At 42.9% G+C, this 27794-nt stretch overlaps 1 protein-coding gene across 1 annotated transcript in view; it reads left to right on the top strand.

Moving 5' to 3' along the window:
- PLXNA4 (plexin A4) overlaps positions 1-27794 on the top strand; it is a 946574-nt gene that overhangs the window by 698748 nt on the left and 220032 nt on the right. The window contains exon 9 of the mRNA XM_077468718.1: positions 2786-2900. Within this exon, the coding sequence (XP_077324844.1) occupies positions 2786-2900 (115 nt within the window). The remainder of the gene's footprint in view (positions 1-2785; positions 2901-27794) is intronic.

Below are 27794 nucleotides of genomic sequence, written 5' to 3'. Positions count from 1 at the left end.
GTTTCTTGGATTTTCAGTCAAGCGTGATGCTGTGCGTGTGGACACCTGGAGGTGCATACTTCATCATACCACATAGGTACAAGTCTGATCATACACACAAAGGCATATAATACTCAGGCTTTTTTCAGACAGATTTATTTTATGCTGATTTAACAAATCTCTTTGCTTCATTGACTCTTCATTGAAAAACTTTAGAGCAACTACAAAAACTATCTTTGTCTTTTTTTCTCCCCACATACATAAAGACAAATCTGTCAAAGTAAGACATTCAATACCCAAGCCAATTTTGCTAAATTTGCAGGGGATATTTAAAAAAAATTCTACAGTGACTTCATGCAAAAACTTATGGCCACTGCCCGATCAAGATTTGATCCAAAGCATGATACCACTCCTAGCAGTGTTCTGCTGCATTCAGCATCCACATGTTATGGGACAAGATAAGGGGTCCATCTCCTCCCCGAATTTCTAGTCACACACTGTGTCGCATGCCACTGATTTGTTATTTTTTTTTATTTTTTTTTAATAAACCTTATAGTTCAAAGCATAGTAATTCTGACTGGTGCTGCACCTCCACTGATGCATTTCACACTTATGTAGGACATAATCATAGACTTTTTTTTTTTTCAATCCCCTGCTCAATTTTCAAAAGATACTGCCTAGGTAGGGGAGTCTGCATTACACTTTGGACCTGCCAGATACTGATTTTTTTTCTGCATTAGAGGTTTAATTCTGATATGGAATATCGAAACATGTTTTAACATGAGAATAGAAAAATTAAAACATTACAATACCATTAACTTTGGTACCATTTCCCAGAGGCCAAAGTGCCCCAAGTTCAATCATTTTAGTGGAGCAAGTTAGGAAATAAATACTTTGATCCCAACTTTATTTGTATTACTCATAGAAAAAATGTAATGCAAACAAATATACTATATAATAATGAATAATGTAAATATAATGTGATTTTGGCAGTAAATGCTATGCATTATTAGAATAATGATGAGTCAAATGTACCTGGGTCTGGTTTTTGGCAGGTTCTACACTCTTTACAGCAGTTAAGTTGGTGAATCCAAACGCAATTGAAGTCAATGGCAGCCAAGTCTTGGAAAGCCATTTGTCAAATTGGGCAACATGGGCTCAAACAATGGGCACAAGAGGCTGGGACTGCTCTAGGGAGACATGTACAACAGAAAGTATTCTTTTAAAAATTTTGTTTGATTGGGAGTAGCAATTTTAATACTGCTTAAAGTAAACCATTAAAAATAGGCTTGGTCCTTGAGTGGTTAAATTGCTAGTAAATGAGAGCTCCTAGCTGCTTATTTTTGTTTGTTAACAAATAGCCAGGAACTCCCTTCATCTATACGAGACCCTTATCCTAGATAAGGGTCTGGTATCAATGTTAATGGGGGACCCCATGCAAAAAAAAAAAAACTGTTTGGGATTCCATGTAAAAATACATAACTAATCCTTATCCTTAATGAGGGTCTGGTATGGATGTCAAGGGGGACTTCACAGTCTGAGCGGGAAGCTGTCACATTTAAGAGTGGTAGTAATTCCCCTGCTAAGAATATTACTTCCTACCACAGCCAGAGGGTTGGCTTGGCTACCCATTTCATTTGACTGTTCAACAAACCTCAAAAACAAGCAAACTTCGGTACGAACATGGGTTTGGACAGAACCAGGTGCTCATCCCTACATTAGACATTAAAGCAATGGCAAGAGGGAGCTGAAATAGAGAGTGTACATGTCCCATTACGGTTTGGTATAATGGACATCCACTGTATTGTTTATTAATATTGTTGAAGTTATACTGTTATATACTGTTAGTAGAATGCATTGTGCAGTGCTCAGTGCATTGCAGGGTGTTTGTAGGGCCGAGTAGCTGAACAGACAATTGTTTGGGTCAAACTCATGCTCAGACCAAACCATTCACCCATCCCTAGATGTGGGGTATGTCATTTTGCACAATGCTTTAAATTATACAAAAGAGGCGTTCTTGTAGAAAATTTGCAATGCAAACTGCCTTGTGTTGGTGGCCTGAAGAACTTTTGTGGTAGACACTACTGATATATTTAGGGCTCCTTTCACACACTTGTCCATAGGGCAGCAAGGACCTGATTGCAACGTCCTTGCTGCCCTATGGACAAGTGGGTGTAAGCCATGGGTAGGCAACCTGGGGCCCTCCAGCTGTTGCAGAACTACAAGTTCCATCATGCCTCTGAGAGTAATTGTAACTGCCAGCCTCGTGCAGCCTCATGGGAAATGTAGTTCCACAACAGCTGGAGGGCCCCAGGTTGCTTACCCCTGGTGTAAACTGACTTGTGTCCATTTACACCTGCCTACCTTCAGGGCCATCAGCTTTGCTAAAAAAAATTTGAAAAGGACTGTGTCCTTTTCCATTTTGATGGATTGGATAGGAGGTAGCCTGATGTAAATAGACAGTGGAGACCACTTACACTAAGCCACCCTTAGAGCACAGCGGGATGTCCATGGAGTCCATGGATGTGACATCCTTTACACTCTGCTTTAATCAGCTGGGGATCAGCTCACAGATCCCCCACTGATCAGAGTGCAACCTGTCTTGTTTAAAAGGCCTAAATCTAAAAACAAAATATGTATCAAAGAATCAAGCTCAGTGGCCTATCTCAAAATTGTATAATAATACAATAAATGTGGATAAAATAAAAAATAACAATAAAACAACTTTATTGTTGATATGCATGTGACTTTGGGTACGTACGATTAAAATAAAATCTATAAAATGCATGTGTTTCTCTGGTTACAGGTGCCTCTCTTGTGTCGAAAGTCCATATCAATGTCATTGGTGTAAATACAGACATGTGTGTACCCATGATCCACAGACATGTTCCTTCCAGGAAGGAAGAGTCAAGATACCAGAGGTAATTTTCTATTTTCTTATTGTAATTAACCTAGCCTAATCTATTGCCAAACTACAAGTGTAGTTTATGTATGAACCAACATTGTATTTTTAAAGTCTTCTTTTACTGCTTGCCAACAGCAAGAAATAAAAAAAAAAAAAAAAAACAGTGGTGATCAAATACCACAGAAGGCTCTAATTGTGGGAAAAAAATGACATAAATGTAATTAGGGTACAGCGTTGCATGACCGCTCAATTGTCATTTAAATTAATACAGTGCCATATAGGTCACATGAGCCCTTGGTGGAAGCAACAAGTGGCCTCACCCATGGCACAGACATGGTCTACTGCAGAAGCTAGCCCAGAGCAATTATGTGCAGCCTCTGCTAGATTGTATTAGTATAGACAGGGAGTGGCTAAAAGAAGGTGGAGGAGATCACCAGCACTGAGATGCAAAAAAGGATTTCTAAAAAGGTGAAACAATATTTTATAGGAAGACATGGCAGTTATTTATGATTCAAAATCATTTAGCAAACTAAATGTCATCCGGTTAGGGTTTAACGGTATCAGACAGAACTGGAAAGTTTCTCACAGCCACCAAACAGATTCAAAAGTTGCCTTAGAGTTGGCAAACACAGAGAAATTACATTTTACAGTATAAATTCAGGAAGCAAGTTCACCCACAACACATATGAGATACTCAGGTTAAGGTTAAGGTTTTTTGATTGGGCTGTCTTACTTTAGTATAGCAACAGTGTATATTGGATAACATTAACAATTTTGTTTATCCATTACCCAGAATTGCTCTTTAAATGGTCCCATGTGCATTGCTTTGTAAGGTACATTTTAACAGCTATATTATGCAATTTGCATTAAGTATATATATATATATATATATATATATATATATATATATATATAGATCTATATAAATATATATATATATATATATATATATATATATATATATATATAGAGAGAGAGAGAGAGAGAGAGATATCTATCTATCATATATATATATATATATATACAGTATCTCACAAAAGTGAGTACAACCCTCACATTTTTTGTAAATATTTTATTATATCTTTTTATGTGACAACACTGAAGAAATTGTAGTTTGCTACAATGTACAGCAGTGAGTGTACAGCTTGTATAACAGTGTAAATTTGTTGTCCCCTCAAAATAACTCAACGCACAGGCATAAATGTCTAAACCGTTGGCAACAAAGGTTAGTATGCCCCTAAGTAAAAATGTCCAAATTGGGCCCCAAGTGTCAATATTTTGTGTTGCCACCATTATTTTTAAGCACTGCCTTAACCCTCTTGAGCATGGAGTTCACCAGAGCTTCACACTTCTCTATGACAAAATCACATAGCTTGTGGATGTTGGAGACCTTGCGCTCCTTAACCTTCCGTTTGAGGATGCCTCACAGATGCTCAATAGGGTTTAGGTCTGGAGACATGCTTGACCAGTCCATCACCTTTACCCTCAGGTTTTTTAGCCAGGTAGTGGTCATCTTGGAGGTGTGTTTGGGGTCGTTATCATGTTGGAATACTGCCCTGTGGCTCAGTCTCCAAAGGGAGGGGATCATGCTCTGCTTCAATATGTCACAGTTCATGTTGGCTTTCATGGTTCCCTCAATGAACTGTGGCTCCTCAGTGCTGGCAGTACTGATGCTGTCCCAGACCATAACACTCCCACCACCATGCTTGACTGTAGATAAGACACTATTGTCTTGCCTTTGTACTCCTCACCTGGTTGCTGCCCCACACGCTTGACACCATCTGAACCAAATACGTTTATCTTGGTTTCATTAGACCACAGGACATGGTTCCAGTAATCCATGTCCTTCATCTGCTTGTCTTCAGCAAACTGCAGGCTTTTTTTGTGCATCATCTTTAGAAGAGGCTTCCTTCTGGGATGACAGCCATGCAGACCAGTTTGATGCAGTGTGCAGTGTATTGTCTGAGCACTGACAGGCTGACCTCCCCCACGCCTTCAACCTCTGCAGCAATGCTGGCAGCACTCATATGTTTATTTCCCAAAGACAACCTCTGCATATGACGCTGACCATGTGCACTCAACTTCTTTGATCGACCATGGTGAGCCTGTTCTGAGTGGAACCTGCCCTGTTAAACCGCTGTATGGTCATGGCCACCATGCTGCAGCTCAGTTTCAGGGTCTTGTCAATCTTCTTATAGCCTAGGCCATCTTTATGTAGATCAACAATTCTTTTTTCAGATCCTCAAAGAGTTCTTTGCCTTGACATGCCATAACACACCTGCTCCCCATTCTCACCTGAGACCTTGTAACACTAACGAGTCACATGACACTGGGTAGGAAAAATGGCTAATTTGGCCCAATTTGGACATTTTCACTTAGGGGTGTTCTCACTTTTGTTACCAGTGGTTTAGACATTAATGGCTGTGTGTTGAGTTATTTTGAGTATATACGCCGTACACTCACTACTTTTTACTGTAGCAAAGTGTAATTTCTTCAGTGTTGTCACATGAAAAGATAAAATATTTACAAAAATGTGAGGGGTCTACTCTACTTTTGTGAGACAATATATATATATATATATATATATATATATATATATATATATATATATATATATATATAAACACAGTCTTCTTTAATTATAGTGCTTGCCCACAGGTGTTTACAGTCGGGAACAAATATGTCCAATTGATAATGTCAAGCCTGCCTCAGATAAAATGACATATCTTTGCTAATTCCTTGTATTGGCACATATGTCAGTCTACTGCACATGATAAATTGGACGTTGAAAATGCCTATGTGCACTACATAACCTTTTGTGGCGGATCTGAATTGACTAAAAACATGGTAGGAAGCTAGTGGTTTATCATTATAAAGACAGGTTACGTAAGAAGCATGCAACTTGTCTCCACAAGAAAATGTCAGCTGAGACTTCTTATGGTGAATATGCTTCTAAAACCATCTGTTTTATCCTTGTTTAGAGCTATTTATCCCTTTCTTGGTCAGAAAAAAAGGTAAAGATCCAGTTATATTTTCAAACAGATACTTCTATCTCCATATGTGCAATAATGACTAAGCAATATTGCCAAGTTCGAAATGTCTATTATCTATGTGATAACAGCTCTGTTGTGTTGTGTGCTTGTCTACAATGATTCTCTGAGGAAGCTATTATTGCTGTCATAAACTGCAGCACAAGAAAAGATAAGCAGAAAAAAAAAAACTTTCAGCACCATTTTTTTCCTTTTAATTCTTTCTTTGCGGCTCTTATTTTTGTCACCTGAAGCGGTTGCTATGGTTACATTTTTTGTCATGTTCATTTGGCCTCTATGGAGGGATAATAGTACCTGCTGTAGGGTCAGGTTTTTGGTTTTATTATTATAAGCTGTAAGGGGCTGAAAAAGACGTAAGTAAAAACAATGCCAGAAATTGTAGTCACCTTAGTGTCTATGCTTTCCAGAAAGATTAGAAAGAATAATGCTTGGGAATGTCACACTGAGTAGTACTCACACACTTGCTGCTTATGTATGAATGCAATTTCAGTTTTCAATGCACTATGATTAGCCTGAATAATAACCTAGCTGGGGTTATGTGTAAGTGGTTTCTACCTCTAGATGTTGACAAAAATTAAAAATTAGAATGGCGATCTCATAGACGTTGAAACAACTAGGCTATCCCTAAATGTAACGTTCACCACAAAAGCATAGAAAAGCATTTAATGGAACACTTCAAAATTTTAGTTTCAATCGTTTTTATAAAAAAAACAAAGAGATCATGTAATGGAGCTAGCGAACAATCTTCGTCTGCTTCAAGCATGTAACGAGAAAAGATACAATTACAAGGCTAAGTAGAAACTGATGAGGACCACAGCACCATGATAAGAACTGCAGTGGGAACCTCTAATGTGGGTAAACTAGAGTTTAAGGAAGACATCAACTTGGTATATAATACTACTAGAGCGTTCTAGTAATATAAATGCAGGAGGTACACCATCCGGTTAACCAATCGATGAAGCATATATACATATAAAAGATCATGGACTTGGGAGCCTAGTATTGCTATAACTTAATCTTGATGAAATAACATTGGTGACAATAATGCCCCTCATTCAAATTGTGCGATAATTAAGGCACTTGCAACTATCACCATTGTAACTATCCCTTATGAGTAAGGATGAGCCAAACACCCCCCGTTCGGTTCGCACCAGAATCTGAAAAAACTGCAGTTTTTAAAACTTTTTTTTGCATTGATCCATGTCCCCTGAGGCAGGACCCAGGTCCCCAAACACTTTTTAGGACAATAACTTGCATATTAGCCTTTAAAATTAGCACTTTAGATTTCTCCCATAGACTTGTACAGGGTGTTCCGGCTTTTCGAATTTGCCGCGAACAGCCCAAATTGTTCACTGTTCAGTGAACAGGCGAACAGGCAATGTTCGAGTCGAACATGAGTTGGACTCAAACTCGAAGCTCATCCCTACTTATGAGGGATCAAATTCCCCAAAATATGCCAAGAATAGGCCGGGTTACAAAAAAGGGGCGACATACCTACAATGCCACTTCTAAATTGTAAGTTTTCTCCTAGATATAGGTTATTTAGTGCTCCTGAAAATTAAATGCTCTATAGGAATATGTTCCCAAAATCCTCAACATATATTTAAGTAGTTTAATAAATATTATCCTACCTAATATAGTAATACTTATGGAGTTGGCCAATTTAAATGGGCTAAATATCATTAAACTGTCTTTAACCCACAAAACCTTTTTAGACTCCCCTTTTATAGTGGAAGGAATACCTTATGTGATAAAACATGCTAAGCGTACTTTGACATCAGGGTCAGATGATTTTTCAGCTAGGTATTAAAGGTTTTCTAAAATTCTTATTCCCCATTCAGAACAGTTTTTCAATGCACTTCAAACAAATAAACCACTAGATCCAAACTTAAATATGGGTTACATAACAGTGGTTCGAAAGCTTCACCAAGACCAGAGAGAGAGAGAGAAAATTATAAGTCAATCTCATTGATCAACAATAACCTTAAAGAACAAGTAGGGTCGAAGCTCTTTGGCCCTACTTCTCACCAGTCAGCTGACATCATTCAGCTGGTCCAGGCTCTGGGCCGATCTGACTTTAATGTGGAATCCACCCAGATGCCTGGACTGGCAGCTGGCTCAGACTCTTGTGCCCCATACACACGGTTGGAAATTCCAATGGAAAAAGTCAGATCGGCTTATGTTCTCGGAAAATCGGATCGTGTGTGGGCTCTATCAGACTTTTTCTGTTGGAATTTCTGAAGGAAAACGTTTGAGAGCTGGATCTAAAATTTTCCGACAACAAAATCCGATCAGACTTTTTCAGATCCTGTGTAGAGAATTCAGACGCACAAAGTGCCACACACGCTCAGAAAAAATTTGAAGACGAAAGCTATTGGCTACTGGACTCTATGCAGTCCCATCGTACTTGTTTTACGTCACCTCGCTGTGAACAATCGTATTTTCTGACAACGTTGTGCGACCGCGTGTATGCAAGACAAGTTACGGCCAAAATCCGTCAGAAAAAGTCAGACAGATTTTGTGGTTGGAATGTCTGACTGTGTGTATGGGGCATTCGTGTGCCATTGGGAGACTTAGCCACTGACTCCCACCCCCTGCATATCCCACCACTCCAGTGAGCGCTGGAGGGGCAGAGCAGAGAGCTGGTGGCTCACGCTCCCTGCTCACTGAAGACTAAGAATTGAATGGGCAGTGGTTTTTGATCGCTCAGTTCTCAGTCTAGAGGCGGGGAGACAGATCAACCTAGATAAGTACGACTGTTTTTTTTTAAAATTCTGGAACGTCTCTTTTTACAAAAACATATTGATGAATAGACTCTCCTTCTTTTTTTTTGTCTATATTTAAAAAGATTAAGTGGGGTGTATTCAGGGTCCTGATCAAATAAGATGTGCTGTGAGTATTATCTCTCAAACACAATGGGATGGTGGATGACATTAGGAGGGTTTTTTTTGCTTTAACCAGTTGCCGACCGCCGCACGCCGATGTACGTCGGTAGAATGGCACGGGCAGGCATAAGGACATACATGTACGTCCCTTGCCTCCCGCGGGTCGGGGGCCCGATCGGGCCCCCGCCCGGTGCCAGCGGCGGTCGGTTTTCGTCCGGGAGCGATCCGGGACGAGGGGGCGGCCATTCATTCATGGCCACCCCCTCGCGATCGCTCCCGACGAATAGAAATCCCCGGTGACATCACTTCCTCTCCTGTAATGTAAACACAGGAGAGGAAGTGATGTATTCTCTCCTCCGTGTCGGTATTTTTCGTTCCGACACGGAGGAGAGCGGATCGGTGAGTTGCACCAACACTCTACACACACAGTAGAACATGCCAGGCACACTCACACCCCCCCTTTACCCCCCGATCACCCCCCCAATTACCCCTGCCCCCCAGTCACAGTGACACCAATGTCATTTTTTTTTTTTTTTTTGCATTGGTGTCATTTGTGACTGTAATAACTGTTAGGGCAGTTAGAGTTAGCCCCCTTTAGTTCTAATGTACCCCCCTAACCCCCCCAATAAAGGTTTAACCCCGTGATCACCCCCCGTCGCCAGTGTCACTAAGGCTGGGTTCACATTGCAGCGGTTTATGAGAACGAATGTGATTCGCACCGCACTGCAGTGCAAATCACATCCGATCTCTGTGCGATTCGAGTTCAGCCATTCGCCGCACCCGCCGCACCCGCCACACCCGCCGCACCCGCCGCAAATTCGCACGGGACCCTTTTTTTGGCCCGCAGCAGAATCGGATCGCATGGGTGTTCACACCATGCGATCCGAGTTTGCAGATCGCACTGCGATATGCGAACTGATCTGGGGGTGTCAGTAACATTTCACTGACACTCCCAGCAGTTCGCATAGGGCAGTGTGAACTGCCGCCGGGAGGCATGCGATGCGGGAACCCGCCGCGGATTCGCGGCGTTTCCGCATCGCTCCAGTGTGAACCCAGCCTAATAAGCGATCATTTTTCTGATCGCCGTATTAGTGTCACAGGTGACGCTAGTTAGGCAGGTAGGTATTTAGGTTCGCCGCAGCTTTTTATAGCGCCAGGGACCCCCATATACTACCGCATAAAGCCCCCTGATTGCCCCCTAGTTAACCCTTTCACCAGTGATCACCATATAACTGTTACAGGTGACGCTGGTTGGTTAGTTATTTTTTTATAGTTTCAGGGCACCCGCCATTTATTACCTAATAAAGGTTTAACCCCCTGATCACCCGGCGGGTGTCATTTGTGACTAATAACTGTTAGGGCAGTTAGGGTTAGCCCCCTTTAGTTCTAAGGTACCCCCCTAACCCCCCCAATAAAGGTTTAACCCCGTGATCACCCCCCGTCGCCAGTGTCACTAAGGCTGGGTTCACATTGCAGCGGTTTATGAGAACGGATGTGATTCGCACCGCACTGCAGTGCAAATCACATCCGATCTCTGTGCGATTCGAGTTCAGCCATTCGCCGCACCCGCCGCACCCGCCGCAAATTCGCACGGGACCCTTTTTTTGGCCCGCAGCAGAATCGGATCGCATGGGTGTTCACACCATGCGATCCGAGTTTGCAGATCGCACTGCGATATGCGAACTGATCTGGGGGTGTCAGTAACATTTCACTGACACTCCCAGCAGTTCGCATAGGGCAGTGTGAACTGCCGCCGGGAGGCATGCGATGCGGGAACCCGCCGCGGATTCGCGGCGTTTCCGCATCGCTCCAGTGTGAACCCAGCCTAATAAGCGATCATTTTTCTGATCGCCGTATTAGTGTCACAGGTGACGCTAGTTAGGCAGGTAGGTATTTAGGTTCGCCGCAGCTTTTTATAGCGCCAGGGACCCCCATATACTACCGCATAAAGCCCCCTGATTGCCCCCTAGTTAACCCTTTCACCAGTGATCACCATATAACTGTTACAGGTGACGCTGGTTGGTTAGTTATTTTTTTATAGTTTCAGGGCACCCGCCATTTATTACCTAATAAAGGTTTAACCCCCTGATCACCCGGCGGGTGTCATTTGTGACTAATAACTGTTAGGGCAGTTAGGGTTAGCCCCCTTTAGTTCTAAGGTACCCCCCTAACCCCCCCAATAAAGGTTTAACCCCGTGATCACCCCCCGTCGCCAGTGTCACTAAGGCTGGGTTCACATTGCAGCGGTTTATGAGAACGGATGTGATTCGCACCGCACTGCAGTGCAAATCACATCCGATCTCTGTGCGATTCGAGTTCAGCCATTCGCCGCACCTGCCGCACCCGCCGCAAATTCGCACGGGACCCTTTTTTTGGCCCGCAGCAGAATCGGATCGCATGGGTGTTCACACCATGCGATCCGAGTTTGCAGATCGCACTGCGATATGCGAACTGATCTGGGGGTGTCAGTAACATTTCACTGACACTCCCAGCAGTTCGCATAGGGCAGTGTGAACTGCCGCCGGGAGGCATGCGATGCGGGAACCCGCCGCGGATTTGCGGCGTTTCCGCATCGCTCCAGTGTGAACCCAGCCTAATAAGCGATAATTTTTCTGATCGCCGTATTAGTGTCACAGGTGACGCTAGTTAGGCAGGTAGGTATTTAGGTTCGCCGCAGCTTTTTATAGCGCCAGGGACCCCCATATACTACCGCATAAAGCCCCCTGATTGCCCCCTAGTTAACCCTTTCACCAGTGATCACCATATAACTGTTACAGGTGACGCTGGTTGGTTAGTTATTTTTTTATAGTTTCAGGGCACCCGCCATTTATTACCTAATAAAGGTTTAACCCCCTGATCACCCGGCGGGTGTCATTTGTGACTAATAACTGTTAGGGCAGTTAGGGTTAGCCCCCTTTAGTTCTAAGGTACCCCCCTAACCCCCCCAATAAAGGTTTAACCCCGTGATCACCCCCCGTCGCCAGTGTCACTAAGTCTGGGTTCACATTGCAGCGGTTTATGAGAACGGATGTGATTCGCACCGCACTGCAGTGCAAATCACATCCGATCTCTGTGCGATTCGAGTTCAGCCATTCGCCGCACCCGCCGCACCAGACGCAAATTCGCACGGGACCCTTTTTTTGGCCCGCAGCAGAATCGGATCGCATGGGTGTTCACACCATGCGATCCGAGTTTGCAGATCGCACTGCGATATGCGAACTGATCTGGGGGTGTCAGTAACATTTCACTGACACTCCCAGCAGTTCGCATAGGGCAGTGTGAACTGCCGCCAGGAGGCATGCGATGCGGGAACCCGCCGCGCATTCGTGGCGTTCCCGCCGCGCATTCGTGGCGTTCCCGCATCGCTCCAGTGTGAACCCAGCCTAATAAGCGATCGTTTTTCTGATCGCTGTATTAGTGTCACAGGTGACGCTAGTTAGGCAGGTAGGTATTTAGGTTCGCTGCAGCTTTTTATAGCGCCAGGGACCCCCATATACTACCGCATAAAGCCCCCTAATTGCCCCCTAGTTAACCCTTTCACCAGTGATCACCATATAACTGTTACAGGTGACGCTGGTTGGTTAGTTATTTTTTTATAGTTTCAGGGCACCCGCCATTTATTACCTAGTCTCACTAGTGTACCCCTAAATTTAGGGGTGTCTACTTTCCAAAATGGGGTCATTTGGGGGGGGGGTTTGTGCCATCTTGGCATTTTATGGCCTTCAAAACTGTAACGCCCTTAGAAAGCCTGAAGGCGGTGCTTGGTTTTCGGGGCCCCGTACGCGGCTAGGCTCCCAAAAAGTCCCACATATGTGGTATCCCCGTACTCAGGAGAAGCAGCAGAATTTATTTTGGGGTGTCATTTCACATATGCCCATGGCATGCGTGAGCAATATATCATTTAGTGACAACTTTGTGAAAAAAAAAAAAAAAAAAAAAAGTTTGTAATTTTCCCGCAACTTGTGGCAAAATATAAAATATTCCATGGACTCAACATGCCTCTCAGCAAATAGCTTGGGGTGTCTACTTTCTAAAATGGGGTCATTTGTGGGGGTTTTGTGCCATCTTGGCATTTTATGGCCTTCAAAACTGTAATAGGTAGTGAGAAGTGAACTCAAAAATTTACGCCCTTAGAAAGCCTGAAGGCGGTGCTTGGTTTTCGGGGCCCCGTACGCGGCTAGGCTCCCAAAAAGTCCCACATATGTGGTATCCCCGTACTCAGGAGAAGCAGCAGAATTTATTTTGGGGTGTCATTTCACATATGCCCATGGCATGCATGAACAATATATCATTTAGTGACAACTTTGTTAAAAAAAAAAAAAAAAAAAAAGTTTGTAATTTTCCCGCAACTTGTGGCAAAATATAAAATATTCCATGAACTCAACATGCCTCTCAGCAAATAGCTTGGGGTGTCTACTTTCTAAAATGGGGTCATTTGTGGGGGTTTTGTGCCATCTTGGCATTTTATGGCCTTCAAAACTGTAATAGGTAGTGAGAAGTGAACTCAAAAATTTACGCCCTTAGAAAGCCTGAAGGCGGTGCTTGGTTTTCGGGGCCCCGTACGCAGCTAGGCTCCCAAAAAGTCCCACATATGTGGTATCCCCATACTCAGGAGAAGCAGCAGAATTTATTTTGGGGTGTCATTTCACATACGCCCATAGCATGTGTGAGCAATATATCATTTAGTGACAACTTTGTGTAAAAAAAAAAAAAATAATTTTTTTTGTCATTATTCAATCGCTTGAGGCAAAAAAATAAAATATTCAATGGGCTCAACATGCCTCTTATCAATTTCCTTAGGGGGTCTACTTTCCAAAATGGGGTCATTTGGGGGGGGTTTGTACTGCCCTGCCATTTTAGCACCTCAAGAAATGAGATAGGCAGTCGTAAACTAAAAGCTGCGTAAATTCCAGAAAACGTACCTTAGTTTGTAGATGTGACAACTTTTGCGCAAACCAATAAATATACAATTATTGACTTTTTTTTTACCAAAGACATGTGGCTGAATACATTTTGGCCTAAATGTATGACTAAAATTGAGTTTATTGGATTTTTCTAATAACAAAAAGTGGAAAATATCATTTTTTTTCAAAATTTGCGGTCTTTTTACGTTTATATCGCAAAAAATAAAAATCGCAGAGGCAATCAAATACCATCAAAAGAAAGCTCTATTTGTGGGAAGAAAAGGACGCAAATTTTGTTTGGGTACAACATTGCATGACCGCGCAATTACCAGTTAAAGCAGCGCAGTGCCAAAGTGTAAAAAGACCTCTGGTCATTTACCAGCAAAATGGTCCGGTCTGAAAGTGGTTAAAGATTTACATAAAGCATTTGACTCAATCTCCTGGACTTTCCAGTTTATACTTCTGGAAAATTTAGATTTTCCCTCCAATTTTTCATACACTTGTAATTTCAATCTCATTCTGCATGGGACCTACCTATCACGCTAATCTTATCCTCTTGATCTAATGACATATTATTCTAAATTGATTTGCATGTCCATTCCCTCGCTAATCCTGCCAATCTGCCCATCACATGAAGAAGCTGTCCATACCATCTTCCACTGCTGTTAACTGTTACAATAGAACCCACCCAAAGGGTTTTCCACCAATATCCCTGCATGAAGCAGCCCACTATGAGGGGATAGCAGAAAGAATGATGAGAAATGTAGTTTACAAATTTGATAAGAAAATGCTGATTTAAATCTACCACACCCTTTACATCCAGGCAGAGAAAGTTGTGGCCTAAGCTTCAGATTGTATTTTTTATTTTTAATTAACAAAGGTGAGGCAACATTTTAAAGATAAAAGTCAATGGAGCTAGGCAGCTGATGCAGTTGTCACCTTCATTAGAGAAGGATAGAACTCAGCTGTTCTTTAATGTAAATAAAGAAAAAAGTTTATTCCTTACATGTAAGTATATTTCCCCAAAATGATATCCCAACATGATTATCAGAGAAGGCCTAGCAAGTTGGCAACACACAACTTAAATTAAAAGTCATTTACCCAGCTTGCTTAGAGCTGACATGATTCAGGGCTTAGGGAGCAATATTACATAACAACTATTAGAACTATGAAGTAGGTCATGTTGATCCATCCACAAAAAGGGGTTAATAAAAAAGCACAAGCAAATGGCAATAGCAGAAAATTTTTATGTGTAAAGTTTATCGGTCTGCGAAAGTAGTGAGACTTATGTGCAATTTCACCTAAAACCGCCACCCATCCTTTAAAGTGGTTGTAAACCCTTACATATACCCAGTGAAGTGACTAGCCTCAGGTGATACAAATATTTCTGTATAGATTGTACCTGTTTATTTGCAGCTCTCTGTCCTGTGCAGCCTTCTACAACAGACATCATTTAGACAGAATCTGTTAACATCTCTCAACAGCACAACGTAGGGGACAGGGATCTAAATTCACACAAGGCACAGCTCAGGAGGAGAAGAACTCTGAGCCTGAAGAGAAGGGACACACCCTTCTACTTAGACTACACAGAGAACATGCACAGCTGTGGCAATCACAGGTTGTGTGCTGGAGCTCTCCTCCCTGTTACTCATTTTTTTTCTCTTGGTCTCTGGGAAAAGCTGTCCGAAGTGACTCACACAGATAACAAAAGAATGAGGCAGCAGAGAGAAATTACACCCAGTGCTTTGGATAGAGACAAGTACACAGTATAGAAGGATATGCTTTGTTCAGTTTAAGGCTAGTACCCCTATTAGTACTTGGAAGCACACAGGCTAGAGAGAAAAACTTCCTGTGCCATGTCAGATGACTTCTAGATGGTAAATTTCAAGGTGAATGTTATATACTGGAGCGACCAAGACTGGTGACTGGTGGGTAATCCGGTGGGCAGTGGTCTAAACTGGGAGCAGATGGTAGCACATGTCTGTTTTCCAGGCAAGGGGATCAGGGCAGGCTGTAATCCGAGAAGTATCTGTATCCAGGCAAGGACCAGAGCAGGCAACAATTGTAAGAGTAATCATACCCAAGTAAAAGTTATTAACAGAGTGCCTGGTTTTATCCTATTTCCAGTGAGTGCAATACTACTCAATTAAATGTGTTATATTGCTGCACTTAGATTGGCGCTGCTTGTCTGTCTTTAGTAATCAAATATTAACTCATATTAAGACAAGGGTTAGGGCTGGTGGCAATCAGAAGAGAATATGTATCCAAGTAAATGTCAGGACAGTGAGCAATCAGAATAGTAATTTGTTTCTAGAGGTCAGAAACAGAAGCAAAGCATGGCAAAAAGAACCAGGAGCAAAGCTATGACAAACCCAGTGCCTTAGGCTTGTGATGGTTAAATAAAGCACCACAGTACTGACAACAAATGGAGAAAGAGCAGACTAGATGGACGGGAGTTGTCACGGTCTGGAGTCAGGCTCAGAGGCCAGTAGCTATAACAATGGAGCAGCACCCACTGACAACCGTTATTCACCAGAGCTCCTGATAGTAGAGATTGGCCTTGCTGCGTGTTAGTACCAGGTGGCAGTCCTCAGGATTATCCCACCAGGAGATGAGCAAGCCAGGGTCCAGTGTCAGATATATCAGGTAGAGACCAAGCAGAAGCACAGTCAAGGAACAAGTCAAAGGTTGCTAACGAATAATTGCAGGCTTGTATTCAGCAGAAGCATAGTCAAGGAACAAGCTTAAGGTTGGTAATGAATGGTAGTGAATATACGGATTGCAGCAGGAGAGACAAAGTGAGATATTGGCTGGAGAGAGCACAATAATCTGGCAACCAGGAAGTACAGACACATGGTTTAATCAAGAAGTCCATGGGAGGAGCACAGAGTTAAAAGGTTCTAGACAAATAAGATTCAAGACTGGTGTTCTGTCAAAACAGTCAACTTGTCAAAATATCCAACTACGTCACAATTGGAGAGGGGTTGTTGCTGTCAGTACAGGGATGCTCTGGCCAGGGAAGGGAGGGACTGAGTCGTGGCTGCAGGGATAAAGACAGGAGAAATGGTGGCTTCAGCATGTCTGGTACTGTAAAAAAAATAAATAAAGTATCAGTCAACCCAGATCTTTGGTACATTTCATTATCCGAAATCTTAAATACTTATGAGATTCTATTTCTGAGATATTGGAGCTAGGATTCTTGCACACCAGCTGCTCTCATTATGAGTGGGGATCCATTTTCTTTTCTTTTATATTATGGAGAATGTGATGGTATAAGCTGAAGGCATAAAGGTGGGTGGCATTCCCACATCTCACCGTGGACAGAAGCAAATTTGGGACTTATTCTCCTTTCACATCTGAGCAATCCAAATCATGGGCAGAATCGCTGCTATTCTGCACGTGATTTGAAATAGTGGCAAATCATGGAATGCCCGTGCAATCCCCTTCACGTCCAATGGCACCCGCAAACTTCTTTTGGGCAACAGACATCCCGCGATTCTGTTTGCGCGATTTTACCTGGGCGACAATCACACCAAAGACACGCCGCGATCAGGGTGCCATTGGAAGTGACAGGGATCGCATGGATAGATTTGCATCTATTTTGAATCACGGGCAGAATTGCGGCGATTTGAAATGCTCAGATGTGAACGGAGCCTCATAGCAGGGAAATCTCTCAAATGAATATCCAAAACATATTAAACACCAGGCTCTGCCAGTAACTAAAATGGTATTGGGTGGACTGACCCTTTACAGTCTAGCATGTCATCCTATTTGACTGCAGAAGTAATGTTTGAAAACAGAAAATGCTTAGACAGAAGTGGAACATGTATTATGCCAATTCAAAGCAGCACCCAGCCTTCAATAAGGGTAAACATAGAGAGGTGTATCTTCCTTTGACAGATGGATCAGATGATAAAACAGGCCTGCTGTGATCACTTAGTTGCTTCAAGTCCTATGGCATAGTAGCACCTTTTAAACTGTAACTGTGTCTCATTATAGTGATGAACAAACTGCCAATATTAGAGCCTTTAATTCTAATTTTTCCCAGTTTATTATCCAGCGATGGTGGCACCTGTCTATCATTAAAAGTAGAGATGGGAGCTAAGTGCTGTTGTTATGGAAACCTGCAGGCTTCATGCTGTGTTTGGGGAAGAGAAAATGGATAGGTAATAGTGTTTGCCAGAGACCTGTTATAGCTAAATGGAAGTAATACTGGAGAAATACGGGCGACTTTATATGTTTTAATAGGCTTGCAAAATTGTATCGCTACCATATGGTTCTTATGACCGGGAGATATTTTGGGACAAGTAAAAATTATATTTTAAATCAAAGTGAAGGAAAACAACCTAAATGTTACCTATTTTTGTTTCTGTATAAGACGTTCAGTGGGATTGTAACAACAGATCCTGATATAAAATCAATTTTTTTTTTATAAGAGAGCCTTTTTTTATATTAAATTTTTTTTCATGCCAAGTCTGAACTGTAAAATGTTACGCCATATTACATAAAGGTTGCAAAGCGTTACAGTGAACCTTTAACAAGTCTGCATGAATACATTTCTGACATGTCACAATGTACAGAGACAGCATCATTGCCCCCCAAAAATCTGCACATTTTCCCATTCAAATGCATACATTTACCTCCAGTCCAGTGACTCGGCCTAGGCTGAAATGATGTCATCAGTCTGCTGTAGACAGGAGGCGGCATTTTTTTTTTTGGTCTCTGTTCTCTCAGTGATTATCACATAGTGAACACCCCCCCCCCCCCCCCAAGCAAACTTAAGTGGTTGTACCCTTACAAGTATCCAGTTACAAGACTATCCTCAGGTGATGTGCAGAGATGAAACACATGCTCCTACATAGGTTGTACCTCTCTATCTGGAGTCTTCTCTTCTCTACATCTGAATTACATCTCTACAGCTGAATTACAAAGCTTGTCTGAGAGTTCAGAAAAATGGGTGCAGAGATTACACTGCAGTGCTTAGTGAGGAGAGCTCTGAGAGCTGATTGGAGGGAAGAGACACATCAGCTAGAGGTCCTTCCCATGTCACCATTTTCTCTTGGTGTTAGGAAAACATGTCAGAAATGATTCATGCTGGGAGCAGAGGAACAAAGCAGCAGGCAGAAATTACATTCAGACCCCTTTCCCACTGAGGCGCTTTACAGGCACTACAGCGCTAAAAAAGGCCCCTGCATAGTGCCTGTAAAGAGCCTCTCCTGTCTCTCCAGTGTGGGCCTGAGGGCTTTCACACTGGAGCGGTGCGCTTGCAGGATGATAAAAAAAGTCCTGCAAGCCACAACTTTGCACTGCTTCTACAGCGACACAGAGCTCTGTGTTGATCGATGTACAGAGAGAATGATCTCTCTGTTTCTCATCCCTGCAAAACAGGGATGAGAAACTTAGAGATTTAATGATAAAAGCAGCATACTTTTCACATATTACACATTGTTAGGCACACGTTTAACTATTAAATTACGCTAGATGTTAACCCTTTCCCAGCCAGTGTCATTAGTTCATCTGATTGCTGTATTAATATCACTGGTGATGCCAGTGACAGTTAGTCAGTTCCCCCCAGTTAGTGTCAGAATGCCCGCCACACATTGTCCCAATATAAGCCATTGACCACGCCAACAACATTTCAAAATGTTATTTTTTTCATTTATATTGCAGAAAAAAAAAATCCAGTGGTGGTTACAGTTAATACCACCAAAAGAAAGCTCTATTTGTGTGAAAAAAATTATATACATTTTGTTTGGGTACAGTGTTGCATTACTGTGCAATTACCATTTAAAATAGTGCAGTGCTAAATAGCAAAAATTGGTTTGGTCATGAAGGGGGTAAAATCTTCCAGAAGTCAAGTTGATAAAAATACAATATGTAATACATGTACATAATAATGCATAATACCGTTAAAAAAATATTAAAAATAGTTATCTCTAAAAACAAGGATAAATAAAAATAGGTTCGCCACTTTTAGGGGAAGTCCAGCCTGAGATTTTTAGGCTGGGCTTCTTCTTAGGGTCACAGGAGTGCAATTTCTTTTGCACTCCTGTGACGTGTTTTCAGCAGAGAGGGGTCTGAAGTCCACTCTGCTCTGGTGTCACTGTCATCAGTTGAGGCAGCGCATCATCCCGACTTCCCAAGTCAGGACCCGCCAGCTGCCTTGATTTATGGCAGTCTCAGCGAGCCACTGAAACAGCCACTTCCTGCCCCTCCACAGCTCACTGTTCTAATGAGCGTGGAGAAGCAGACCAGGAGCGATGCTGACTGACAGGCAGCAGCTCTCTGCTCAGGGAGGAGTGAGAACCGAGCCATCGCCGGTGTTTGGTGGCTTGGTTCTCATTGCAAAGATGCCGGGGGACATCGGTCTGATGTGCCATCCACTGAGGTATGATTCGGAAAAAATAAAAATCATACACTTTTAAAGTATGCAGTCTATTTGTCAGAAAACATGAAATCAGGTAGAGACAGAAGTACAGTTAAATCACATTTGTTCAATAAAAAAAGTAAAAAACGTAGTCAAAACATAGCCAAAAGTTCAGTAACTGGAACGGATAGTCAGCCAAGCCAGAAGTCAGGGATCAATGTAGTGGAACAACAAGCAGGATCTGGAGCCAGAAAGGATGTCAGCAAAGCCAGTCTTTAAATAGGAATGCAGTTTCTTGTGATTGTGACCAAGGCGAAGGCAGCTCCTCTGGACTGGACGACTTAAGTAGGCGGGACAGACGAGCAGGATCATCAACAGCTGAGTAACTGTGGAGAGAGATGGGAGCTGGCAATTTGCTGACAGCTGAGCGGCCAGCTCAGAGAAGGAAGGGCTGAGCCCAGCCCTGACACTATTAAAGGGTTGTAAGGTGGCCTGTTAGGAAAAATCTAAAGGTTGGATGATTACTGTTGATGATATTAGGTGATAGACTTCTATGTGGGGTAAGAAGCCATTGTGTAAGCAATGTGATAATGTGCAATGTGATACATTTCATAAATAGATATTTATTCCCTGTATGTAGGTTTTATTCTCTCAAAGAGCTGATGTTGGCCTCAGACAGTAAAATTGTATTCTGCACAGGTGCAGGTTTATTACCTGAAACAGCACAATTAAAAGCCTGGATTAGCTAACGGCCCAATTCTGAAAGCCAGCAACTCTGAAGTAAACAGTCTGTTTGCCTTTAATAAATCAACCCCTTTGAGGGTGTGTGGAGTTCGAAGAATAGCCTGTGACCACAAAGGTGACTGGAGCAGAATAGTCTGTCCATGATGAAAGTCAAAGGTTTTCCTAGGAATTTCAGCAGACGAGTGCTCCAGAAGAAGTTATAGAAAACAATAGCTTTGGCTTGCATGCTGCAAATAGCATTGGGCCCACCAAGCACGAATGAATTAGGATTTCATAGTTTCATAGTTAGTAAGGTTGAATAAAGACACCAGTCCATCCAGTTCAACCTGAGTGAGTGTCTATCCCTATCCCTGTACATTGCACACTCACATTGGTCCCTACCCTCAAGGTGCCCACACTCTAAGGTCACCATGCATATACTAGGGCCAATTTTGGACAGAAGCCAATTAACCTACTTGCATGTCTTTGGAGTGTGGGAGGAAACCGGAGTACCCGGAGGAAACCCACGCAGGCACAGGGAGAACATGCAAACTCCGGGCAGGTATTGTTGTGGTTGGAAGCCTTAACATTCATAAAAACATTTTTTTTGCATTTTCTGGGTGCTTGGCAGGGCACAGAACCCCTGCCAGCTCCTGGGAAGCCCTATTGTAGTCCATTTTATATTTTTCACCCAATCTGCCCTATTTTTCAATTGTAGTTTTATTTACATTTGTCAGCTGACCTGCTTTCTAAAGCAGGTCTTGGCAGTGTGATCCATGTATGTGTCTTCTTGCCACAAATACACTTTTGAGAAAATCAGTTTACAGTTTTAAGAAAATTTCACCCAAACTATAATGTAGTGTCATCTAAGTCAAAGAAATGTTTCCAATAAATCTCTAACATCTACAGAAAATCATTAATACATGGAAATACAAAAACCAGGAGCAGTGATCAATCTGTTCATCTTGTGTTGCTTTGCATCTCTTCAAAAAAATGAGAATGAAGGGCAGCTGCCAGATTCCCCTTTATAGAACCCTGTTGAGTCTAACTGAGGATAGTTAGAGGCTGATTAAAAGATGTCTCTCATGTAAGGTATGACTGCAGACAAGCAGCCACAATTAATTTCTGTACAGCCTGCTGAGATAGACAACACTCCTGCTGCTTTGTCCATGGGACCATAGGAGGGGCATCCTCTGTCATAAAAAAAAATGTAGCGGGGTCTCAAGGGCTTTATTGATATAAATCAAAAAAGGACTTTTTGTACCTATTGGACACAGCATCCTCCAATTGACAACGCTAACAAACGGTGCATTATGAGCCATTAAATGACTAATCCATATTGAAGGGATAAAGAATCAAAGGAAGTTGTACAACAAAGACACAAACCTGCGGATGGAATAAGCCTGTCATAAAGTATAATGGAAAACATTAAAGCTGGTGAAAGGACACACGCAGCAAGAGGATTTAGTGAAGATGTCTTCATATGTTTAACTTTTAAAAGTGCAATCGGCTATATTTTACCAGCTAAAAAAAATGTAATAAAAATGTAATAAAATAGAGCTGTGAACATTAAAGAGCCTCTGAGCACAAAGACCTGTAAAATGCTATACTCCTCTGCTGAGCTTCACTGGATGTTAAATAAACACTGGTTGCTGGTTTTGTAAGACTTGATTGTCACTTTTACAGATCAGAAATTATTCAAAAGAAATATTAGACAAAACAAAGAAAAAGTGTGAAATCTTTATTTTAAGTGCAATGTCTTATGATACAAAGTCAGATTGGCCTTTGAAGCTACCCAAGCATCTCTTGGTAGTCCAAGTGGGTTTCAATAGCATGTATGATAAAAGAAGCATATGGTGAAAACTGCTGTATTTGCTCTTTTATATCACAAACAATGTCACAAATGCACATGCACTATATAAAAAGAGATATAGGTGTATTGTATAAATCATGAGATATAGGTGTATTGTATAAATCATGTGTATCCCCATGCAACATGCAGTGATATTAATCCTCTGTCTTATGCTGCGTACACACGACCGGACTTTCTGACAGCAAATTGGAGGGAAGAGTCCGTCTGACAATTTGATCGTGTGTGGGCTCCATCGGACCTTTGCTTGCCAAAAATCCGGCGGACTTTAGAAATAGAACATGTTTTACATTTTTCCACCGGAACTCCGCCGGACCGAGAAATCCATTCGTGTGTATGCTAGTCTGACGGACAAAAACCGACGCTAGGCCAGCTATTGGCTACTGGCTATGAACTTCCTAATTCTAGTCCAGTCGTATGTCATCACGTTCTAATCCGTTGGACTTTGGTGTGATTGTGTGTGGCCAAGTCCGTTCATTCGGAAAGACCTTCGGACCTAGTCCCTCGAAAAGTCCAGACGTGTGTACGTGGCATTAGTATTTTCTGAATCACTGATCTGCAATATACAGACTATGAGTTGTGACTTCTTTCTGACTTCACTTGCTGCATACTTTTTCTGGGTCACCTCCTTTTCCCTCCACCTTCTTCAAAACAAGTAAAAAAAAAACACTCCTTATGCCATGCTGATATTTCCAGTGCAGAATTTCCCAGGCATTAGTGCTGTGAAATGCATGGCAGGCTGCACCTTTCCCTCCCCGGATACTCAAAATAACGAATTACTTAGATAAATAATAACACATAACAAATTGATGGCATAAAAATGGCCGCGGCACGCTTATTGGTGTAATCATTTAAATAAATAATAAAAACATATTGATAATTGTATTAATTCATGAAATTCTTAAGTTTCCAAACAATACATTTCAAACAGCTCAGTCTTAAAGGACTTGAGCACTACCAAATAAATTTAACCACAAGTTCCCCCTTCAAATATATAGGATGATAGAACAACATAATGTGCCTTGCGACGAGGGAGGGAGGGAGGGTGAGGAGCTTGTTGCGATGATACCGACTAATGCAGGCCGTACATTTCTTTGTGATCCGATGATGCCACCATTGATTTTTTAAATTTTCGCGGCCAGCGTGTTTTTGGAAAGGGTGGGAGACTTTTTCCCCACGATTTGCAGTTAATAGACTTCAATGGAGCTGCACCAGAAACACAAGTGTTGCATTTTTGATGCAATTTTTGATGTGTTTTGCAGTTCTTATTTTACCACTGTATATAGCTGGTCACTAAGCAGGGGGTGGGAAGCCGGGTGCTGTGTCCTTAGCATCCTATGAGTCATCAGCTGTCAGCGGGTTTCCCCGCTGAAAGCTGATTGTAAAAAAATAAAAAAATTGCTAGCAAAACAATTCCCCAGAAAAACTGTGTGGGGTTCCCCTCCAGGTCCAATCCAGACCCTTCAGGTCTAGTATGGATTCAGAGGGGACGCTCACACCAAAACAAAAATAAAAAAATGGCGTGGGATCTCCCTCAAAATCTATACCAGATCCTTGTCCAAACATGTCACCTGGCACAGAGGGGAGAGACAGTGGGAAGGAGAAGACAGCAGGAAGAGACAGCTCGAGGAAGAGATGGCAGGAAGGAGAAGATGATGGGAAGAGACGACTAGAGAAGACAGAGCTATTAACCACCTCGCGCCCGCCCTATAGCCGAATGACGGCCGTAGAGCAGGCGCGTTCGTCCGGGTGGCCGTCCCTGGACGTCCTGATGTTTACTTCCGCAATGCGCGCCGCCGCGGGTGCGCATCGCGGAAGTTCTGTGTTCGCCGTGCCCCCCGGGGACAGGCAAACACAGATCGCTGTAAACGGCCAATCACAGCGGCCGTTTACAGCGTGATCGGCGTGTCCAATGGGAGATGATCTCATATGTAAACATATGAGATCATCTCTCAGCGCCGCTCTCCCTCCTCACACAGACAGTGTGAGAGGGGAGAGATAAACGGCTGCAGCGGCAGCCGTTCTGCCTCGAGTAAAAAAAAAAAAAAGTGCCATCCTCCCCCAGCAGTGCCATCCTCCCCCAGCAGTGCCATCCGCCCCAGTGCCATCCGCCCCAGTGCCATCCACCCCAGTGCCATCCACCCCAGTTTTACCTGCCCCCAGTGTCATCCATCCCAGTGCTACCTGCCCCCAGTGCCATCCACCCCAGTGCTACCTGCCCCCAGTGCTACCTGCCCCCAGTGCCACCTGCCCCCAGTGCCACCTGTTGTCAGTGCCATTTGTCCCCAGTGCCATCTGTCATCAGTGCCACGTATAAGTGCCATCTGTCATCAGTGCCACGTGTCATTAGTGCAACATAGTGCCATCTGTCATCAGTGTCACGTATTAGTGCCATCTGTTATCAGTGCCACGTATCAGTGCCATTTGTCATCAGTGCCACCTGTCAGTGTCACGTGCCATCTGGTGTCAGTGTCACGTGTCATCAATGCCACTTATCAGTGCCATCTGTCATCAGTGTCACGCATCATCGGTGCCATGTATTAGTGCCATCTGTCATCGGTGGCACGTATTAGTGCCATCTGTCATCAGTGCCACGTATTAGTGCCACGTGTCTTCAGTGCCACGTATTAGTGCCACGTATAAGTGCCACGTGTCATCAGTGCCACATATTAGTGCCATCTGTCATCAGTGCCACATATTAGTGCCACCTGTCATCAGTGCCACATGTCATCAGTGCCACGTATAAGTGTCATCATTGCCACGTATCAGTGCCATCTGTCATCAGTGTCACGTGTCATTGTCCTGGTGCTTCAAAAGTGTAATAAATAGTCAACAAGTTAGATGTGTAATTTATGTTCCTAGAACACATGATGGCGCTACCTGCATGTTGGGCCTCTCTATGTGGCCAGGCTGTGAAAAAGTCCCACACATGTGGTATTGTAATACTCAGGAGGAGTAGCAGAATTTTTTGGGGGGTGTCATTTGTGGTATACACATGCCACGTGAGAGAAATAACCTATTACAATGACAATTTTGTGGAAAAAAAAAATTAAAAATCTTAGTTTTGCAAAGAATTGTGGGAAACAAATGACAACATCAAAAAGCTCACTATGCCTCTTACTAAATACCTTGGAATGTCTACTTTCCAAAAAGGGGTCATTTGGGGGGTATTTGTACTTTCCTGACTTGTTCGGGTCACAAGAAGCGAGATAGGCCACCAGTACATCAGATGTGATCAATTTTGTGCGATTCGCACCACACCTTGTAGACTCTCTAACTTTCACAAAGACCAACTAATATCCATTAATTTGGGTTATTTTTACCAAAGATATGTAGCAGTATAAATTGTGGCCAAAATTTATGAAGAAAAATTAATAATTTGCATAATTCTGTCACAGAAACAAAGAAGTATGCGTTTTTTTCCAAATTTTCGGTCTTTTTTCATTTATAGTGCAAAAAATAAAAACCCCAGAGGTGATCAAATACCACCAAAAGAAAGCACTATTTGTGGGAAAAAAAGGACAAAAAATTCATTTGGGTACAGTGTTGCATGACTGAGTAATTGTCATTCAAATTGTGAGAGCACCGAAAGCTGAAAATTGGTCTGGGCAGCGAAGGGTGTTTAAGTACCCAGTAAGCAAGTGGTTAATAAAGGAATTGTCAAAAACTGGCTCTTGTGTTTCTATTACATCCCACTGCTTTTTTGGTGAATGGATAGGGGTGCAATGTACCCGATAACCATTCACATGGGGGGTGGGATCTGGGGGCCACTTCTTAAAGGGGGGCTTCCAGATTCCAATAAGTCCCTGCTGAAGGGGCTGGTATGGACCTGGGGGGGGGACCCCATGCATTTTTTTCACAATTTTTTTTTAATCTGTGTTAAACCCAAAATCAAACATTCATTATATTAAAGCTTATCATTTCTTAGATATAATGGCTCCATTAGTTTCATTTTTTAGACTTTCTTTCTTTTGATTTAATCTGGTAATCCAGCCAGCAAGTCTGTTGTTTTTCACAGCACAAGCGCTCCAGCAGAATGTATCAGTTTACATGGGTGAGACAAACCATTTAACACTGGCAAGGGTGATTAAATGATCAGCTTTTATGCATTCATGGAAAACCTTTATCCCAAAAGAAAAAATACGGTAACTGATTCTAAGGCTTCATGCACACGAGACGCAGATGCAAACGCTGCTGGACACATGTTGAAACCGGCGTTTAGAAACGCGCGTTTTGCCGCGATTTTTCCCGCGATTTAGCGGCGTTTTACCGCGTTTTACCGCGTTTGCGTCTAGAAGCATTTAGTTAAGCTAACATCATAGACCCTCCCCAGCTCAAAAAAACAGTATTATTAACTATTTCAGCAATTTTGTGAGACCAGAGTGAGTAGCAGCAGCTGTGAGAGCTGCAGTGTACTTGTATTTAGCGTGTCACTTGCCACGGCACCTGCCACAAGTTGTGGATTGTCCACTTGCCACGTGACTTGCCACATCACCTGCCACGTCACTTGCCACGTCACCTGCCACAAGTTTTGTATTGTCCACTTGCCACGTCACTTGCCATGTCACTTGCCACAAGTTGTGGATTGTCCACTTGCCACGTGACTTGCCACATCACCTGCCACGTCACTTGCCACGTCACCTGGCACAAGTTTTGGATTGTCCACTTGCCACATCACTTGCCACGTCACTTGCCACAAGTTGGGGATTGTCCACTTGCCACATCACCTGCCACGTCACCTGCCACAAGTTGTGGATTGTCCACTTGCCACGTCACTTGCCACATCACCTGCCACGTCACTTGCCACAAGATGTGGATTGTCCACTTTCCATGTCATCTGCCATGCCACCTGCCACAAGCTGTGGATTGTCCACTTGCCACGTCACCAGCCACATCACCTGCTACAAGTTGTGGATTGTCCACTTGCCACGTGACTTGCCACATCACCTGCCACGTCACTTGCCACATCACCTGCCACAAGTTGTGGATTGTCCAACTGCCACGTCACCTGCCACAAGTTGTGGATTGTCCACTTGCCACGTGACTTGCCACATCACCTGCCACGTCACTTGCCACATCACCTGCCACAAGTTGTGGATTGTCCAACTGCC

Source organism: Lithobates pipiens, unplaced genomic scaffold (assembly GCF_037356315.1).
Source record: "Lithobates pipiens isolate NorthernLeopardFrog02 unplaced genomic scaffold, aLitPip1_a1.2 Scaffold_8, whole genome shotgun sequence".
NCBI lineage: Eukaryota > Metazoa > Chordata > Amphibia > Anura > Ranidae > Lithobates > Lithobates pipiens.
This window is presented reverse-complemented; position numbering and strand designations above follow the sequence as displayed.